The sequence below is a fragment of the Corythoichthys intestinalis genome, chromosome 5 (assembly GCF_030265065.1).
Source record: "Corythoichthys intestinalis isolate RoL2023-P3 chromosome 5, ASM3026506v1, whole genome shotgun sequence".
NCBI classification, from domain to species: domain Eukaryota; kingdom Metazoa; phylum Chordata; class Actinopteri; order Syngnathiformes; family Syngnathidae; genus Corythoichthys; species Corythoichthys intestinalis.
The window spans coordinates 39296597-39318854 of record NC_080399.1 but is presented as its reverse complement, the minus strand read 5'-3'; the positions used below and the strand labels follow the sequence as shown (position 1 = coordinate 39318854).

General features: G+C 39.3%; 1 protein-coding gene across 1 annotated transcript in view; it reads right to left on the bottom strand.

Moving 5' to 3' along the window:
• Window positions 1–4063: 4063 nt before the first annotated feature.
• Window positions 4064–22258, bottom strand: part of cdh13 (cadherin 13, H-cadherin (heart)) — a 399871-nt gene continuing 381676 nt past the window's right edge. Inside the window, exon 13 of the mRNA XM_057837307.1 lies at window positions 4064–6326. Within this exon, the coding sequence (XP_057693290.1) occupies window positions 6319–6326 (8 nt within the window). The 3' untranslated portion in view covers window positions 4064–6318. The remainder of the gene's footprint in view (window positions 6327–22258) is intronic.

The window sequence follows — 22258 nt, the reverse complement described above, 5'->3', positions numbered from 1 at the left end:
TGTGATTTGGTTTACTCTGTTCATATTTATTTGGGGAAAAAAATGCGTCAAGGAAAAATGATTTGAATTAAATGGATGTTCTGTCTGTTGCATTCATTTACTCTGAGGATCAAACTATTTTTTTCAGTGTACCTGAGTACCGGAGAACTCAGCCCTCCTTCATTCAGACAATCCAAACCATATAGCCTCATAACATTCTCACAGTTTAGTTCTCCATTCATTGTGTGTTGGCACGGTGGAAGAGTTGTTAGCACGTCCGCGTCACAGTTCTGAGATCAAGGGTTCAATCCCGGGCTCTGGCCTTCCTCTGTGGAGTTTGTGTGTTCTCCCCGTGCCAGTGTGGATTTTCTCCGGTTTCCTCCCACAGCTCCAAAAACATGCATGGTAGGCTGATTGAACACTCTAATTTGTCCCTAGATACTGTATGAGTGTGTGCCCAAATGGTTGCTTGTCTCCTTGTGCCCTGCTATTGGCTGGCAACCGATTCAGGGTGTACCCCGCGTACTGCCCATGGTCATCTGGGATTGGCTCCAGCACCCTCGTGAGGATAAGCAGCTTGGAGAATGAATGGATAGTTCTTTCTTATTTGATTGGTATTACTTTGCCTGCAGCTTAATCTGAATTATTTAAGATAATTGTTTACTTTAGATTTTAATTCTGCGTTTGCTGTTTGCTGCTTTATAATTACTAATGTCATGCAGTTGCGTCATCCACTACTGCTTTAGTTGACAGTCTCATTATCAGTGTTGGGAGTAACGTTAACGTTACGTAACGGCGTTATTTTTTCAGTAACGGGGTAATCTAACTCATTGCTTTTTCCGCCGTTACAACGCCGTTACCGTTACTGACGGTCAAAAGCGGTGCGTTACTTACTCTGAATAAATTGAAGAAACTACCAGCTGTGTCGAGTCGACTCTCTGCTCTGTTGATTCGTCATCCAAGACTTGGGGTGCGTTCAGGTTCGAGAATAGCGCACGTGTTTTGTTTTGTGCTTTTTCTTAGCAAAGATAAGTAAGCCAATCAGAGCCGGTGATTTCACAAGCAAACCGGAACAGCGCGTGCGGCAAACACACACACGCAAAACAGATGCACAGGGTCGGGATGGCAGAGCATTCAGAAGAAAAATTGTCCTTTAAGAGGTGGAGATATAGACGCTATTTCAAGTTTGTTGAAATTAAAGGAAAGAACCTGCATGTAATGTGTAATTTATATCCTGGGGCAAAGCTTTTGTCGACATCTGTGGTAAGCAATTCAAATCTGCTGAAGCACCTAACAAGTTAACTACCTGTCTGTTCTTCTCTATTCCACTGACTCGAATACTGCTCAGAAAATGTCAAATTCTTTTTAAAGTAACGGAAATAGTTACTTTCCCTGGTAACTAGTTACTTTTACTATAGAGTAATTCAGTTACTAACTCAGTTAATTTTTGGAAGAAGTAGTGAGTAATGTAACTAATTACTTTTTTAAAGTTATGTGCCCAACACTGCTCATTATACACTGTTGTCAGTATGCCAAGATATTTGTGGATTTTAGATTTTTTTGATCTCATGATTGTAGGGAGGTTTTCCTCTCCCCTTTGCAGCTGTAAAAACTTCCCCATTTTAGAACAAACTAAGGTTTACCCTACTATACATAAACAAAACATAGACAAATTTGGAACATCAAGGTGGTTATGGCCTACAAACGATGATTGCCTACGGCTGCTTTCAAACCTCAGGGAGGCTGAGCTTACGATTTAACTAGTGATGCACGATAATGCATTTTTCAACCGATACCGATAACCGATAATTTCCTCCTCATTCCAACCGATAACCGATAATGTCAAGCCGATAATTCTATTAAAAGATTTATGTAAAATTTTAAAGTATCCACAAAAGAAAATATTACTGTGCAAAAATATAATTTATTGCTCTTTTTTTCAACACAATGTATGAACAAGTCGTCAATTCAAACATCTAAATAATGACAGATTGTCTGACATTGTGTAATGGTAAACCTTTGGCAACAATTACTTACAGAATAAATACCTAAGTTGCACAAAAATGCGTTTAAAAGTAAGCCATTCCTAACATATATAACATTAATCCGCTGCAAAACACACCTCCTTAAAACTAGTCAGTTTTAAGTGTAAATCTATTGGCAATAAGTGAAATTATCTGCCATCGCTTCAAGTGTATTTCTCTCAGATTTCTTGGAAGAAAAATAGCTAGCTGAAAATAATCTTAACAGCCTTGTTTTAAGCAATACATTATTATACTTAATCCTAAAAAAAAAAAAAAAAAACTTGAAGAAGGAAATATTTTGAATAATATTTGTGGCTACAGAATATTGATTTAAGAATTTGATTATCTACTGTGACTGTAATTGAGCAAAGAAATAAGTTAAATAATTTGAAAAGTGATTGCTAATGTTATATGCTTTGTTGCACACTGTGAAAATGATTACCTCAAAAGAGCGAGATGTCATGTACCCATTCTGCAGCGCTTTGTTTACATTTGCGGCTTTCACGACATTTGCGTTACAGCAGCTAAACTGCTACACGGCAGTACTATTTGGACGGAGTTTGCGCTCGCATCCGTGTGCGTGTTGTTTTGTGCCTGAGTTTTATTAAGCCGAAAATAAAGGCAGCGTTACAAAGTCATCTGACCGCTCGTCATTTCACATTCTGAATGCATTATTGACTGGCTGACTTCGTTTTCTCCATGTTTAAATTATCTTATAACCACTGTGCCGTCATGATAAGCTTGCTTACCGGACATCACTTTTTCATGAAGAATGGTGGTCGTATAAACTGCATTATTTCTTTTATCCAGGGCTTTGGTTCTCGTGTCATTAAGGTAAAAAAAAAACTGTGTCTCGTCTCGGCAGCAGCTACATTCGTACCGGATAATCCGCCCGCCCGCCCCGGCTGGTTCGCCGCGGCGTATTCGGGTCCTGGCTCTGCTCGCACGCCGTGGGGGAACGCTCGAGAAACCGGGGTGTTCGCCGGAGGTCCAGAGGCCGGGGAACCGAGCTCGGCCCGCCCCGCCTATGGCGAGGCGGCGGCGGCCTGCCGGACTGGCCAAAGCGGCGGGCTCCGTCGGAATTTACCACCCGCCTTGGGCTGCATTCCCAAACAGCCTGACTCTGTATCGTCACAAGCCCTGTAGTTTAGCTTAGTGTTTACAATAGCTTTAGCATTCCTGCTAGAAGCAGCCTCGTATATGTTCCAAAATTCTTTATGATGCAGTTTTAAATGGCTGCTGGGTTAGTGGTTTTGAATGAGGACGCGTTCTTTCTGCCTCGTGGAACTTGTACGGTACATGTTTCGCAGATGGCGAGAGCGTCGTTTTATTAGTAACAGCCGCCATAATATTCAACTACTTCTTGTCTTGTAACTCCGCCTCCTCAACCCCTCCTCCCTCAGGGGCTTCAGAGAGGGGAGGGGTTGAGGAGGCGGCGTGCTGAATTCTTCGGTTGAGCACATTTGGAGGCAAAATCAAGTATATAATTATCGGATTGCATTATCAGTTGAATTTTTTAATTATCTGGATTATCTGTGTGACGTCATAATTGCCATTATCGGCCGATAATTATCGGTGACCGATATTATCGTGTATCTTTAGAGTTAACATGATAATATTCAATAGTGACAAAAAGAAAATGCATCTAATGAGTGGAAACGTGGAAGAGCCTTTTGGCCTGGTTGAGTGGATGTAGTATACCAATGGTGTAATTACTGGCAATTTCTGCCAATGGCCCATTCAGCATTTGACACAGGTTGAATGCATTACCTTACTAAGGCTAAGTTAAATGAGAGTGAAAATGATAATTGAAAGATTATTGCAGATGAGGGTTCCCTGTTAATAGGTGCTAAATGATCGAGGAGGGATTTAATGAGTTTGAATGGCTCTGTGGGAGATGGCGGATGGAGGATATTAGTATACTTATTAGTGGCTATCATGGTTACTATTGACATTTTCAGGATAACATACAGTGTTCCGTAAGGAGAAAATCCTTTATTCTGGTCAGTCTATTGAAACCTTTGTTATATTTCGAATGTGACATTGTTTATGTTTGTTAATCAGACCAAGAAACTGCACCAAAGCATCATGTGGCAATTTTCAGTAACTGATTTATTAAATTAGTGCAAAAGACAGACATTACTTGTTCAAAATGTCTTCTTTTTCTCTCAGGTTGCTTTCCAATCGAGCCTGCACACCGTCCCCTCATTTCACGAGTGCAGGAGTGAGAGAAAAGAGAAACTACGCACCACAAACACATTCTTGGTTTTCTTCTTTTACAACTTTCTTAAGACTTGAAAAACAGATGAAGAAAGAACAGGAGGAGCAAAATGTGAACCTAAGCACATGAGCATTAAAAAAATATCTCATTTTGCAGCTAAACACAATAAAGTATAAAAACATAATAAAACACCAGCAAAGATGTTACAATGGAAAAGTCAACAACGACACCAATGTCATTATGTCATTAACTGCCATGGACAGGGATAGACATCCCTACCAATCAAAATGGATTGGACATCTATTGCTGTCAAAGGCAGCCAATGAGTTTAAAATAGTGCTTAAGTTCACTAAACAAGAAAATAAACATTCCTCTTTTTGTCAAGGCCTGTGCAAGGAACACAAGTTAATCAATACTGTATATTCATACAACGGTAAAAAATAAAATATTTATATAATAGTAGTTTATTTTTAAGGTTTACACCATTACTATAAAGATTTACTGATTTCCACTCCATGACAACTAATGCAATAAAAACAGGTCAATCCAAGAAACAACTCAGGAGTTTCCAACTTTAAAGGCTTATTGGCTACCACCTTGTCCTAGGAGACCACAACCACTGCAGGAACACACAAATAGGCAGCTTCTCCCTTCAGAAACTAGATCAAACACAGTCATCTGAGGATAGAAAAGAACACATCAAAAAAAGCCGACACTCGACACCCACCAGGATGGTGTGTCAGCCTATGCCGTGTTTTTATGCATGAGGGGGGCGGCTTATGTTGGGGGGGTGAGTGAGTAAAGTGGAGGGATAACATTCATAAAATTGAAAATGATACTATAGCGTTAGTCCATCCATCAATCAATCAATCCATTTACAAGTACCGTTGTTCCATTTAAAGTCACAAGAAAGCTGACTTCAGATGAGAAGTAATGTGGGCCCCGGATTGGTTGCCTGTCAGTCACACAGAGCTGACATGTACAGATAGACTAGCATTTATGCTCACATTCACACATATAGACAATTTAGGCTTCAATGACTCACTTGTTTTTTGAATTGGGGGGATACTAAATAGGACCCGCACAAGCACAGGGAGAAGAACATGCAAATTGCACACACAAAGCTGTGCTGACCCCTAGCATTTTGTTCCAAATACACTCAGTAGACACTTCATTTGATAAGCCTCCACAAGATATAATTAAATACAGTGCAAGAGCTGACTGAATATATGATTTTCCAAATATTAATAATTCACAGTTCGGATTAAGACTGCCTTTGAGGCATTACTTTATTATTGACCATTTCATGTGTCCTTTTTAAAATAACCAAACAGATAAACATACATTTCAGTATGATGAAATGCAGCTCCATATGATTAAACATCATTGTTTTGTTTTTTAAACATGTTTATAGATGTTCTAGTTTGTAAAAAGATGATTCTAGTTGATGTAAAGTTGTGCAGTGTTCAATTTTAAGTATATCTGAGGGATGGTTGCCATGCTAAGCATTTATGGGCATGAAAACGATAAAAATCTATTGGTTTCAAAGAAGGAATGAAACATTTTTTCAAGCACAATATCAACGGTTTGATGTTCTACTACAGAACATATTCCATCCAAAATAAAAGAGTGACAAATTGATTTAAATCTTTCAATTTTTGTACATTGTTCTATACACAAAAGTAATAATGACAAGTTCTTCTGGGATACATTATCAAATCTGGCAAACACACCATTTTTGACACAGTTAGACAGTGGAAAATGGGGGGCGTGGGATTAAATAATCAATGGTGCCCAGGTTGAGTGTGGACTCAGGATAAAATGCTAAAGGCATTCGGACGAACGAAAGATGATATCACGCTGGAACGAGTGGCACGCTGACAAAAAGTAGAAAAGCAGACACATGTGGCGACAAGATAGGTGATTTTTTACACAGCACTCGAGCTTGTGCGGATTGTGTCTGTTGTCATGTACAATTTTTCACGGTGTGAAGACTCCTTCTCCTTTTCTTCCGTCCTCTCTGCTAAGCCAGTGTTGTGTGCGGGAGATAAGTTGTTGCTTTCCAGTGTTGCAAACAGGACCGTCTCACAAGAACTACAGGCCTGATGAGACAAAAGATGAAAGCAATAGTTTGAACAGGATGAAAGTGAAGTACAGACACGGTAGAGGCAGAAAAGCAAGGTCAGCATGGAAACAAATAATTACACACGACAGGTTTAAGTGTAGTTTGATGAAATATTAAGCAAGGACAGAGAAACTATTTCTAACCTGAAACACCCAAGACACCTCAATCAATATGACTGCAAGCAATCAACATGTGTTCGCTGGAAAATAAGACAAGCTTCTGATTTATAGTACCATTGAGCCACAAAAAAAATGACAGCTAGTGTGAAAAACAAGGTACAGTGCACTCAGTATTTCTAAATTGATTGAGAAAGAAATTCCCTCATAGCAAATAAACTATGTGAGAGGAGTAATTTATGGTATATTATAGTCCCTCAATTAATACCAGTCATTCACCGCCATTGACGAGTATGCTTGTCAGCTGGAGTATTGACGGTGACATATGCCATTTTAATTTCTTCCCCTGACGCCACTTTGAAAAAAGTTTTACTGCCGCACAACTGCCAGCACTTGGGGAAAGGTTTCGGCGATAACTGCCAGACAATTTGATTAAAATTAACAAACCCTATGAATGGCGTACCGCAAGCAACACGTCACTTCCGCTCATGAATATTCATGACGTTAGCTACTGTTGCTAAGGGAGGATATGCCACCGTTTGTCCCCAATAGGAAATGAATTGAAATCGTGTACGAAGGAGACGTTTACAGCGCTAAACCAACCAATTCTCTCCGAAAATGATGTCCCCGGTGCCAAATTCACTTGCAAAGATGTGGAAGAACATTCAAATGTTCAGTTAAAGAGATGGCTTGAGTGTCGAGGGCTGAAAAAGACGAAAAAACGAGCCGACCTTAGCATAGCCTTAGCTTTTTGATCGACACCTTTTTCTTAACGTGACTGACAATGACATTCTCCGGTTTCAACAAGCTATTCTTTACCACCAGCCCTGTCTTTCTTACATATTATATCCTCTGTTTGTCCTACGTCTCTGACTGTTCTTGGGGGTCATGTATATTGTTTTGTGTAGCGATCGCAAATGCTACTCAGTGACAGCCAACGAACACTTTTAATTTTTGCATTGATAACAAATCTTAATTCTGTAATTTATTTACACTTTCCCCAAGCAAAAATTTTTTTTTTTGTTTTTTTTTAACAACAGAAAAGGTAACAGTGGCAGTCAGATACCATTTTAATTCTTTTCAGGTCATTCATTGTCAGACAGAAGCAGCACGGCACAACGTCACACTAAAAAGTAAGTTAAAAATATCAATATGGCTTACCTCTTTGTCCTCTGAAAGACCACGCAAACCCAACAAAATGTTTACTGCATATGAAATGGGAACGGATTTACCGAGCTGTTGTTAAAAGTCTGCGCAAGTTAATTCATTTTTTTCCTCCGAGTTTTTGGTTTCGGGAAACGGATGTAGAAAACATCCTTCATATGTCGTAATTAGGGTTGTTCCGATCATGTTTTTTTTGCTCCCGATCCGATCCCGATCGTTTTAGTTTGAGTATCTGCCAATCCCGATATTTCCCGATCCGATTGCTTTTTTTTTTTTTTGCTCCCGATTCAATTCCAATCGTTCCCGATAATTTTACCCCATCATATACATTTTGGCAATGCATTAAGAAAAAAATGAATAAAACTCGGACGAATATATACATTCAACATACAGTACTTAAGTACTTTATTTGTTTATTATGACAATAAATCCTCAAGATGGCATTTACATTATTAACATTCTTTCTGTGAGAGGGATCCACAGATAGAAAGACTTGTGACTTTGTATATTGTGACTAAATATTGCCATCTAGTGTATTTGTTGAGCTTTCAGTAAATGATACTGCAGCCATTCAACCCAAATGCATGATGGGAAGTGCAACCATGACTGTGCGTAGGGGCACCAATTGATATATCTTCTCTGCGTTGAGAAAGAACATAGGGTGTTAAGAAAATGATCAACTACCACCTTTCTTCCTCATATTGCCTCCCACGTTAATTTTAATTGCTGAAAGAGGGAATGTAAGGCTTTAGCCAAATATAATAGGCTCCAAAGGCTGTCAAAATTCTCTCTACTCATTATACGCTGCGTTTAGCTCTATATATTGGTAAAACGGCGCCTTTATAGATTGAACGTGACATTGCGTGAGTGGGTTGTGCAGCGCATGTGTTAATTATTTAACGTGATTAATTAAGAAAAAATAATTACCGCCGTTAACGCATTAAATTTGATAGCCCTACTTTAAGCCAAAACTACTCTGGATGAGTGTAAGACATTTTGTCTGTAACGTTATATACAGTTAGAAAACGATTTAAATAAAAACTATATATATATAAATAAATAAATGTATATATATAGTGCCTTGCAAAAGTATTCGGCCCCCTTGAACCTTGCAACCTTTCGCCACATTTCAGGCTTCAAACATAAAGATATAAAATTTTAATTTTTTGTCAAGAATCAACAACAAGTGGGACACAATCGTGAAGTGGAACAAAATTTATTGAATAATTTAAACTTTTTTAACAAATAAAAAACTGAAAAGTGGGGCGTGCAATATTATTCGGCCCCCTTGCGTTAATACTTTGTAGCGCCACCTTTTGCTCCAATTACAGCTGCAAGTCGCTTGGGGTATGTTTCTATCAGTTTTGCACATCGAGAGACTGACATTCTTGCCCATTCTTCCTTGCAAAACAGCTCGAGCTCAGTGAGGTTGGATGGAGAGTGTTTGTGAACAGCAGTCTTCAGCTCTTTCCACAGATTCTCGATTGGATTCAGGTCTGGACTTTGACTTGGCCATTCTAACACCTGGATACGTTTATTTTTGAACCATTCCATTGTAGATTTGGCTTTATGTTTTGGATCATTGTCCTGTTGGAAGATAAATCTCCGTCCCAGTCTCAGGTATTGTGCAGATACCAACAGGTTTTCTTCCAGAATGTTCCTGTATTTGGCTGCATCCATCTTCCCGTCAATTTTAACCATCTTCCCTGTCCCTGCTGAAGAAAAGCAGGCCCAAACCATGATGCTGCCACCACCATGTTTGACAGTGGGGATGGTGTGTTCAGGGTGATGAGCTGTGTTGCTTTTACGCCAAACATATCGTTTTGCATTGTGGCCAAAAAGTTCAATTTTGGTTTCATCTGACCAGAGCACCTTCTTCCACATGTTTGGTGTGTCTCCCAGGTGGCTTGTGGCAAACTTTAAACGAGACTTTTTATGGATATCTTTGAGAAATGGCTTTCTTCTTGCCACTCTTCCATAAAGGCCAGATTTGTACAGTGTACGACTGATTGTTGTCCTATGGACAGACTCTCCCACCTCAGCTGTAGATCTCTGCAGTTCATCCAGAGTGATCATGGGCCTCTTGGCTGCATCTCTGATCAGTTTTCTCCTTGTTTGAGAAGAAAGTTTGGAAGGACGGCCGGGTCTTGGTAGATTTGCAGTGGTCTGATGCTCCTTCCATTTCAATATGATGGCTTGCACAGTGCTCCTTGAGATGTTTAAAGCTTGGGAAATCTTTTTGTATCCAAATCCGGCTTTAAACTTCTCCACAACAGTATCTCGGACCTGCCTGGTGTGTTCTTTGGTTTTCATAATGCTCTCTGCACTTTAAACAGAACCCTGAGACTATCACAGAGCAGGTGCATTTATACGGAGACTTGATTACACACAGGTGGATTCTATGTATCATCATCGGTCATTTAGGACAACATTGGATCATTCAGAGATCCTCACTGAACTTCTGGAGTGAGTTTGCTGCACTGAAAGTAAAGGGGCCGAATAATATTGCACGCCCCACTTTTCAGTTTTTTATTTGTTAAAAAAGTTTAAATTATCCAATAAATGTTGTTCCACTTCACGATTGTGTCCCACTTGTTGTTGATTCTTGACAAAAAAATTAAATTTCATATCTTTATGTCTGAAGCCTGAAATGTGGCGAAAGGCTGCAAGATTCAAGGGGGCCGAATACTTTTGCAAGGCACTGTATATATATAAAAAAGGCATGTCCGATATTTTTTTGGCCGATTCCGATACTTTGAAAATGACGTGATTGGACCCGATCGATCGGGATCTTTAGTCGTAATGTCTAGAGTCGTTTCTACAAGTTCCAAAAAAGGAATGTGTGATCGGCATGTTCGTTTTTGAAAGTTTACCGGAGAAAAGTAGCAGAATTAACATGGTATCTATGTGTGGCAGGTCTGTAATGTCCCACTTCTGCTTTATTTCCGCTTTACGATGCGACGTCACGGTCTAAAAATGGCATGCGTGTGGTGCGCCATCATGGAAAAAACGGAACAAAGAAGAATCAAACATTTTTACTGTTGAAATAAGAGGGTATATTTTTTCTTGTGGTAGATTTTGAGAATAAATACTGTAATCATGAAATCATAATCTTTTTGTACAAAATCATCAGACTGCATGATGGTAGCTTCAACCCATCCGTACTTTTAAGAAATAGATTTTTTACTGTTTGTGAGTTTCTACGGTGATGTTTTGTGGTGAAATGACTATTTGTCGCAGCTGATGGAATTATAGCAGATCAAGATGTAATACAACCCACAAGGTCATTTCTATAGACGACGTGGACACACACGCACGAACACACCCCTACCCCCACACACGCACAAACTCCGGACTGTGATTTGAAATATGAGACTTTATCGATTGTTTCTCGTCTTATATGTGTGACACGTTGGAAGATGGCTGAGCTTGAATGAAACATTTGCTCACTCCAACTGGCAGCTTCATTTTCTTCCCTCTTTGCCACTCCAGGCTTCAAAGTTGAAACCATGCCACATTTTAAAAAAGGTGACAACAGGTAACACATTTAAGTTTAATATGTTCATGATGTCATAATATATTTTTAAAGAACTTTCAGATAGGGTCAAAAATATATTCATTGTCACTTCAGTGAGATGAAATGCACTTTTTGAATAAACTGTAAAAAATATTCAACACTAAAAATACTTGAAAGCAGCCAAAGGTGTCGGCTAAATGACTAAATAATCAATAAATGTCTCTTATTCAAGGCCATGCAAATGTCATATGATAAAATTGTAAGGGCAAATAATAACTTATTAATCTTGTTACATCTGTGTATTTTATATCGGTGGATTTGGTTTATTTTTTTCCATTTATACTATTGCTTTTATCTTAAGATAGTGTTTTCTTTCACCCTCTCTGAAGCACTGTTTTCATGTCCTGTTATATCCCCACTGGGAAAAAAGCCAAACATTTTGAGGGCCAAATAATTGGTTGACAGCAGGTCTTCTGAATGATTGTCCATTTATTCCGGCTGGTTTCAATGTTGGCAGCGTCAGGTCAGGAACGTCGAGCTGGGTGCTGTGAAAGTTTGCCCCTCTCATCTCCAACAGGAACCTTGCACACCTCACCGATGTTCAGAACTACAAAGAATGAGGCTGTATCCTCACTGCGGCTTTAGATTAAGATGGTTCAGACTTGGAAAGCTTGTTTTCGATACCTTTGAAACCTACTCAATCTAATTTGGAACTAATAAGGTATTAGAACTACCCAAGGGCGTAGGTTTGCATAGGAATGGTAGGGACATAACACTACCAACTTTTCAAGACACTCAAATTTCCCCACCAACTTTTAATCAACCTTATTTGCATTAAATAATGAGTTTAGTGATATAGGTAATTTAGATTGTCTTCCCGTGTTTTGTAAGGATAGAATTGAACCTACCAGTGTTTTCGTCAACGATGACGAAAATGAAAATATTTCGTCGACGAACAGTTTTTTTCATGGCAATGACAAGACGGTATCGAGCTGAAAACGCATCTTGGGAGACAAAAATATAACGAGACCAATGCCAGTTTTCGTCTGACAAGAACGAGACGAAAACGTGCCATAGTTTTCGTCACATATTCACAATGTGAAACATTTTTATGTGTTATTAGCCTGCATCCTAGCAGTGTCTGGTTGTGTCACTCATGTAACGTGCTGCACCCCCCTCAACACTAACTTATCTCCTCTCCAGGCTTGCTTGATTTGAAACACATGCTAAGATGTCTTATGTAGTCAAGAGAGAATATGTAATGTTGCTTTAGTCTACAAATGTCTGTGGTGAGTGATCATCACACAATAAATATAACTCATAGCGTTAGCAGAGCATTTGCGTTAGCATTATGCTAATGTGAGCGTCCTGTTAAACTTTGTTAACATTTTTTACATATAGTTCGTGGCATCCAGGTGGGCATAATTAATTACAAATAGTGTACCGTTTTCCTGCTAAGTGTGTATTAACATCACCAAGTTGGCGTTGTCCTTGAAGACGCTTCAATATGTGCTCGTTTGTCAATGTTTATTCGAAATAGTTGAAAACCTTTATTTCTTTATTTATTTTTGGAGGTTTTTTTTTTTTTTTTTTTTGACAGACAAGAAAAGTTTTAGTAAACTTCGACAAAAACGATACGAAATTAGCCTTGAGTTATCGCCAACAAAAACTAGATGAAGACAAACACATTTTGAAATGACTAAAATATTACTACTAATAATATTTATCATCGTCCAAAAGACTAAGATGAAGACAAAAATTAAAAGCTGCTAAAAGAACACTGGACCCTACCATTATTAACTGAATTATTTTCACTATGAGACATTATGTGACAGTCCATTTTTATCCTCAAACACGCGTTAGATTGGCTGATGACTTGCCCCCCCACCCACACATGCACTTACAGCCCCGACAGAAATACAACATGTCGACAACATGCCCCCTTCTCCGCCCCCTTTAAAGAAGAAGGATATTAGAAGTTTTTTTTCACGGCAGCAGCTACCACTGTAGGTAATGTAAAAAGGTGGAGGTGGGGAACGCACCACTAATTTTGCTACTGAAAGTCCGACCTGCATTAGAGTTAGCATAACATTAAACTGTGTGAATTTGCTTACCTGCAAAACTTGAGTAGGAAGCTTCTTACAGAGAAGTATCCTGTATGTGTTTTCAACTGTTAATGTTAATTAAACGGTGACAAATGTAGTGAACCTATGTATACCCCGTTCTCCCCAATTTTCTTTTTTATTTTATTTGTGTGGTGTCAAAGAAGCCCAAAGGAACTTTCATTATTATGTTGAATTTGGCTGTGGTTGTGGACAAAAGCAGTAGTGTTTTATCTGAAGGAAGGGTCCATTTTTGTTTATTTTTGTTATTCCCTGACTAAGATGTTTTTTCAGTTATAATTAATTTCTTTATTTAGACAGATGATGATGAGTGGCAAATATTTTTTTTCATTTCTGGATAGTTAAGAGATTGCTAGCAAGTTTGTATTCATTTTGTATGTCATCTAATTTATTTCCAAATATTGCTATTAAAGGGGAACTTTGAAGTAAGGTTGGCCAACCATGTTTTTGAATAATATCAATGGCTAAACAATTATAAGCATATTTTCATTATTTTTTTTAACGCAACCCTTCCAGATTCTTTGTTTAACCCATAGCAACGCCCTTGACAACTAAAATGCTTTTCTTCGGCAATCTTCGGAAATTACGTCACACCTAGACGTGCGAGGGAAGTCCACCATAGAACAGTATTGTTTGTTGCATTGCTTCTCGGTAAGATGCCACAGCGGTGTGTGGCGATGTTTTGTTCTCACTCAAACGAAAAGTTGTATGAGTGGCCAAAGGATAGCAGGGCACGTAAATGGACATCTTTCGTTCGCACGAAGCGAATGAATTTCACGCCATCATCGAGTAGTGTTCTCTGCTGCAAACACTTCGAAGATGCCCGCTTCCTTAACCGGTCTGCTTATGATCAAGGATTTGCCAAAAAGTAAGTGTGATTTTTGGATAGATGACTGATGACTTTGTCAAAGCAGAGCTGCCAACTGTTGTGGAATGAACAGTATAAGCTAGCGACGTTAGCCGAGGCTATCCCCGATCATAGTTGTTGTTGCGTTCGCTAGGTTAAGCGTGTTTAAATTGTGCGTCATCTACGATCTTGTCCGAAAGGGTTAATCCACTGTCAATCGGGAAAGGGGTGTGGATGTGCACATAAGCGGGTCGGCGGTCACTTTGCAGATAGCCTTCTAGTTTGTGTTTTGCCGCTTCGGGAGAGCCGCTGACAGGTGACAAGTGTTGCTTTTAATGTCTGGCAGCGAATCAGCGAGCGCGCAGGCCACGCAGTGAATCATGGGAAATGTAGTCTCGGGACAACACTGAATTGGTGCTTTGTAATCTGTTCGCTTGTGTGAAAAAACTACATTTCCTCACGCCATTAGACGCCACTTTGTTTTCTTATTGTTGCCACAAAAAAGTGGAGAAAGTCATCGGCGACTGTGATATAGACCCTACCCACCGACGTCACAAAACCACGTGCTCGCTGTGTGGTTCCGCCCACTTGTCCGTCATTTTGTCTCTGTATTAGCATTGTTTTCAATTGATCGAGGAATTTAAAATGCATTTCATGGAAGACCCGGTGTTTTCTGATGCCGTAAACTCACTGGATGTGTTGCATAAAAGGCGTTATGTGGAAAAGCTTCGTTCTATACAGTCGCCAGATCCATATTTGATGCCCAAATCGATGTTTTTCAACCCACTGTCTTCGCCTTGTCTGCCTGACATCTGCTACGCTGATATTTACAATTATCTTGTCCACACAAAATCAGCCTATTCCCACGAAAATTTGAAAAACTTCAAGAGCTTGGAGGCTTATAAATACTTCGTTGCTGGTTGGGTGAAACAGGTCCTCGTTCGGCAGGAATCTATCTTGTGCTTGGAAAGGTGAGTTACGAAATTTTCAATTCAAAATCTTTTGTTATTGCTAACATCCACTGTCAAGTCTAATGTATTTCATGTGGTTTGTCAATGGAGTTAAGGCTTTTAATGTTTATATGGTTTAGCGATAGCACTCTCACTACATACATACGTGTATGTTGTTGGCGATTAGCCTAGCAATGATCTTAATTGTGGTTATTTGTCAGCCCCGTAGACGAGGCCAGTTTCTTTCACTTGGTACCAGCTAAATATTATTCAAAAAATAACGATGGTGGAAGAAAGGGAAGTCACAAAAATCTTGAATTTGAAACTATGTCGTACTACGTCGTATGTTGTCGGCGATTAGCCTCGCAATGATCTTAATTGTGGTTATTTGTCAGCTCCGTAGACGAGGCCAGTTTCTTTCACTTGGAACCAGCTAAATATTATTAAAAAAATAACGATGGTGGAAGAAAGGGAAGTCACAAACATCTTGAATTTGAAACTATGTCGTACTACGTCGTATGTTGTCAGCGATTAGCCTCGCAATGATCTTAATTGTGGTTATTTGTCAGCCCAAAACCCTCTAAGTATATCTTAAATGCATCTTACCGGATATAAAATGACTACTACATAGTCTGTGGTGATTTTTTGGTGCCCAGTTTTCACGTCGAATTGCAGCCGTCCATTTCGCTCTCCTCTTTGGATCCCTCGGAATACGGTAAAACTTCAAGTCTCTTCTTCCATCTTCTCTGTTAGTGCAACCAACAGCCACACATGCCTTCACCATTTTGATTATTAATGTTAAGGAGCAGAAAAACACGCCGTAAATGGGAGAAATGTACGTAGCCGTAACAGGTTAACACTATGTTTTGACGGACAAGTGGGCGGTACCATTCAGGAGAGCGGAGCTGTGACGTCACGTGGGTAGGGTCTATAGTGGATATTATTTAGTTGTAATACGGGAGTTCACCAGTAGAGTGTACGCATGTCATTTTGATGTGTTATTGTTTGTGCCTTACTCCTTCACGAAAAGAGAAACGTTGTTGTTCAGAGTCACTTGGCAAGACGTTGAGTAAAGTTGTAAAAGCCAATAAAGGTGTCGTGTGGGTCACTCGGTCAAGATATAATAACGACTCATCTCCTTCTTTCCCCCCAACGTTTTTGTATTATCATTTTATATGCACGAGAGCTGCCGGATCTGCCAAAATGAACATGAAGTCTGATTATTATTTTTTTAACAATGTCATCAGATAGACAAAAACATAACATTATGTGCAAATGCCTGCATCTTCAAATTATAAAAATAATAACAGCCTATATCTTACCAATGTTGTAATCTCGATGGGTCTTGTGTCCATTCCATGTCAGGTAGTCTAGGTACATTGTTTGCATTTGATTAGCGTCTGGCTAATACATGTTAGATCCAACATAAAATTCCAAGCTCCTCTTCTTCCTCCAACTATTCAAAAACTTGGATCTCCTCCCTTGCACTCGGTCTATCGCTTATATCACTGTTTGAATCATTGTTTGAAGGGCTTTGTTTGGCGGCCGTATGTATGGAGCTGCCAACGCTGTTCCCGGTGTGACGTATCACTTCCGGGTTCGTCCCCTTTCAGGCTCGAACTTCGGAAACGCGATTATTTTGACAAATATACAACATATAAATTATTTTTTCATGCTTTATTTGGTGGACAATGTTTAATTACTTTACTTGTGACCCTATTTGGCATGTGAAGAAATTAGTTCACGCTACAGCTTTAAACATTTCTAATATAATCCAGACATTTTCAAATTGTTTCTTTAGTTTCACACAATGTGTTTGGTCTTATTAATCTCCCATCCCCAACAAAAAGTGTACATGCCGGTAATGCTGTTATGTCGTCAATACCAATGTTGAAACCAAACCTACGCCTCTGGAACCACCCCATGCTTTTAAAACCATAAGTGCAGTAGAGGTGCAATGGAAAAGTGGCAAAAAAATGCAATGTGACTTGGTGTTTACGTGTTTACCATTCATATAACGGTAAATATGTCTTCACTCATGTAAACTGGTGGCAAGATAGCTATTCTAGTATTGTGACAGGTCCTTACTGATGATACATGATTGAACGATTCCAGCCTCATGAATGAGAACCCAAAGGTCCCAATTAAATGATCTCGCAGGAACCAGTCAGAAGGAGGACTGGCAATGGGCACTCATCAGTCAAGCTTTCATGAGGGAGAAACTAGATAGAAAGCACTTAGGAGTTTAAAGTGTCACAGACTGAGTGGCTCTGCCAAAGCCTGATTGCACGGAACATTGCGTGGCCAGAGTTTAAAAATCATTGTTCACAGATGCTTTCCTTTTAAAATGATGGAATTTGAAAGAAGTCACCACAAAGGCTTGGACAAAATACCCCCACTTTTATTAAGTGCGCCAAGCTTGCAGGGAATGGCCTGATAAACCTCACAGCTGGTGTTGTTGCCAAAGGACCATTTGACAAGGACCGAATTAAGCATGGCAACCTGCTAATTTCACTTTATCACTTACCCGTTGTTCTTTATAACCGCTTAACCAGCGTTTAAACACGGCATTCCCATTTAAGCCCAATTTGAATATTATAATGACTTTTGGAGTAAAATTGGTACTTTTAAAAGCTATAAACCATAAAGAAATATCAAACGGGACAATAAATGACATCATAAAATATGCATTGGGTATTCTCAGAAACAAACTGAAAATAAAAATGATTGCAAATTACTTTAATTTCTTTTGCATTTTAGTTAATTCTATGAATAATTGCTTTTAAACGAAAGACCACTTCATGTTTTTTTCTTTTTGAGAGAAAATGAAAAATGAGTATTGCAGCGATGTTTTTCCCCAAGTCTTCTACCAGAGCTAGGTATATGGTGCTACAAATGTGGATGTTGTTTTATTCCGGTTTTACCCCAATTATAAAATTTAATGTGGCGTGTCAGTAGTGCATATAATAAGCGTCTCTCTTTACTAAATTTTAGGGTTACTAGACTACTTCCAGAACCAAATAATGTCATAAGTAGAGGGTACCACCGGGGCCGGATGTATTGGGGGGCCGGGGTGGACACGGCCCACCCAGACGTGAGTCGTGCCCACACAATCAAAATGTCGGGAATATCTATTGTAGCTAGAGAACGCACGGAGAGTTGGTCTCACCTACTTTTTTATTGGAGGATTAACGGTTACTGTTGGCCGCAACCACGCCAACAAGCAATCACCAAAACAAGCTGTTTTTCCAACCTCGTTTGTTATCCACGCGCTTCCTCTCTCTCCTCCAGACACATTCTCGCAGTCGGACATCTGAGCATTAATGACGTCATCAGCCACAACAAAGCGTCGCCATATTGAAATGGGGGCAAAACAGGAGTCACAAGCAGTTGCTCTGTCATGCATTGTAGTACAAACGCGTTGAACTTTTGTCTTATTTGCGGTCTTTTTTTTCCGTCGGAATGACTAAAAGTTGCCGTGTTGCGGATTGTAACACAAGGAAGAGTTCGGAGCCACATTTGCAGTTCTTCATTCTTCCTCGTGAGAAGAAAAGAACAAGCAAATTGCTGAAAGCAATCAATCAGTAACAGTAAAAGAAGACGGTTCCGTGGACCATTCTCGCCAGTGGGAACCTAAATCCAGGCACATTTACGTTTGCAGCTGACATTTTATTACTGGTGAGTAAACTTTAATCATTTTTTTTTTCCCCAATTAGCTGCTAGGATTCAATACACTAGGTAGTGGTTATTATTACGGTAACCGACAACTCGCAAAGCGTTATTTTTCTTTTGCCGTGAACTGCTCTGATCGGTCAATCGGTATATTATTGGCCTGGTGGGAATTGGTTATTTTGCCGTGACATGTTCACAACTAAATAACGCTTGGAGGCGAATTACCGGTTACGGCAGAAATAATCACTCCATATATACTACCAGTTTTCTTATTTCCACAGAGTACATATTCCACGTAAGTGATAAAGATCAACTTACTGGGTGACTTTATGAGGTAGTTGTAGATGTTTCCGAACTCCACTGCAGGCAATTCCTTTGGATTGTTTATCCAAATTCAGCTGCGACTTTGTATGGGCAGATTCGCAGGCCAATACACGTTAATTTTAAATTGTATCGCCTCCTCGCGTCTGTCGACAGTGACTCGTGATAATAATAAGTCATGTTTAAGACGATTTTATGAAAAAAAGACGCAAAACACAGCTGAAATATATGAATTTCAGACAACGTTTGTCTACGGATGTTTACCTGTGCGTGCCCCCATCTCAAAATGGCTACAAGTTGCTTTGCGAGATGACGTCATCATGACATCATGCTGACTGCAAGAATAATCCTACTTGCGCCTGTCCCAAGCCCGGAGAAATGCAGAGGGTAAAAAAAAGCCTGCATTGGGCACCCCCAATGCAGACTTTTTTTTACCCCTTCAAGATTTCTTAGTGCCCACTCTGGTGGGTAAACCTAGATACGGGCCTGGGTACCACTTTATTTGTTTTGTTATGTGTAATTGCTATTTGTATTTGCACCTGCATTATTTATTAAGGATTTAGCGTAGGTTTTTTTGGGCCGTGGAATGAATTAATCAAATTATAATGTATTCTTATGGGAAAATCCCTCTCTGCATACGACCATTTGAACTTACCGTATTGGCCCGAATATAAGACAGTGTTTTTTGCATTGAAATAAGACTGAAAAAGTGGCGGTCGTCTTATATTCGGGGTCTAGACATGATACCCATTCACGACGCTAGATGGCGCCAGATATCATTGAAGCGAATGCTGAACTTGACTCCCCAGGCCAAAGCGAACCCCTTATGGTTATTGCAGTTATTGCAATGTTGTTGTTTTATCACAAAAGAAAAAAAACAGAAGCCATTCATTTATGAATGTGATTGCACTTTCGTTTACATATTTAAATGTTAAGATATTAAAATTTGAATGAGGCAAAATAACATGCTTTTCTCTCAAATATATTGTTATAATCATTTGTTTCGGATGTACTGTAATTATTTTCTGTATAAAAATTAATTTGGTGTTCAAAAAGTCTTTTTTTCAAACTTGAGTCTTGAAAAAGAGGGGGTCGTCTTATAATCAGGGCCGTCTTATATTCGGGCCAATACGTTACAAAGTAGGTCCTGGAACGAATAAAATTCGTATGTAGAGGTACCACTGCATGTGAATTCAGTTTTCTTGTCAAATTTGGTGGGTGCAGCTTATAGTCATGTGATTATTTGATACAAATAATTTCCTTATAGAAACATTTAATTGATGCAAGATGGCACCCGTTAAAAAATTATGAATGAAGATGAAAGCTTTCCATTTATGATGGTTCCAAATTTCTTCTCCAAAAAGGAGACGTTTACATTGATAGTACATTGTGATCTCCAAAGCGTTCTTGTCCATTAGTGGATTACATTACCTCGTACTCCTACATGATAAGATTTCAAGTCTGCTTATGGCCAGAAACTGAGTTTTGTGTGTGTGTGTGAGTGTATGTGTGTATTTCAACTCGTGGATCGAACAGTCCTCATAGCGTGTTCTGAGAGCGAAGACAATTCCCCAACATATACAGTATACACCACACAAAGGTGCTATCAAAAGGAATAGAAAAAAATGAAAAAGCACCATCTTTCCAAGAGTAAATAAGCCTGTAAACATACCCCCTCTTGAGCTGAAAGGGGGATTTGTGTCGAGCTGTAGAAGAACGAAATGCCTGTCGTAGTGAAGTGGAGGATCAGAGAAGAGAAACAGCATGGACTAAATATCCCGGGGGATGAAAGGTAAATTAGCGGCATCTTGTTTTAGCGTTTTTGCAGTACTTGCTAGTAAATTGTTAGGTTTTTTTTGACAGCCTGACAGTCTTGCTCTTCTTTACTCCTGCCATTTCAATATTCTCTTGCTGAAATGACAAAGGAAAGCAGGAGCAATCAAGTTTCCTGCAGTGCACCACAACTTCAGACCAATTTATTCCTAGAGCCTGTAATCCTGCATGGAAAAGATTGAGGTTTCGCCTTGTAGAACTTAAATCAAGCAGTTGTGGGGGAGTTATGTGCACTACAGAAGGGAACTCTGTCATTCTCTTACAGGCATGATGGGAAAAATTCCAAGCCACCATTATGTAAAAACTCTTCATAGGCTATACTGCTTGCGCTTTGGAAAATGTGGTAAATTTACCCACAACGCTGTTGAGGGAAAATGATAGTGTACTGTACATCAATGACATAAAGAACATCAGTTCACATATGTACTTATCGGGGGCAGTGTAGTCTGCTTCTTTCACAGGACCCTTAGGACCAGTGACGTGCGACGAAGTTCATGACGAGTGAGGCACTGACTTCCAGTTAGATTTACAAACACAAATAAAATAAATATATAATTCCAGTTTGACTTTCTGGTTTCACCTTTACTTATACATGAAATCCATGCAACGATCCTTCTGGACAAATATGTCTATAACTTTTTTGAAGTAGTCCACCTTGTACTTTAGTTTCAAAAGTCTTTCTGTCTCAATAAAGATCATAGCCTGGTTTTGAGCGACTTTTAATGTGAGTGGCTGATTATTTGTGCTTATTTAGGCTTATAGGCAAATTATTCATATCGCAATATCCATTTTGTTTCCAGACACTGCCCTTCGTTGAAAACAGAAGGAAAAAAAGGCGGTTTCTCCTTGGACATTCACACAGTTTTTTGGCGTGTACAACTTGATATGAGCAAGTAACTGTATTTTATAAGTCGCAGTTTTTTTCATACTTTGGCTGAGGGTGCGACTTATACTCTGTAGCGACTTATGTGTGAAATTTTTAACACATTATTATATCATTTCACATGTTATTTTGGTGTTTTGGAGTGACATTGATGGTTTGGTAAACTTGTTAGCATGTTCTTTATGCTATAGTTATCTGAATAACTCTTAATAGCTATGTTACGTTAACACGTTCGCATTTCGTTGTTCACGCATCATGTAACATTATCATACCGTACGTACACTTATTCGGCATGTTGCTCTCTGTTGTTCTCTATTGTATTTTTATTTTGAATTGCCTTTCAAGATTACATATCTATTCTATGTGTTGGATTTTATCAAGTACTGTGCCCCATCTTCAGCGTTCCAAAAAGCTCAATCTTGGTCTCATCTGGCAACAAACACTCTAAGTGGGTCTGGTGTGCCACGAAAGATGCACATGCTG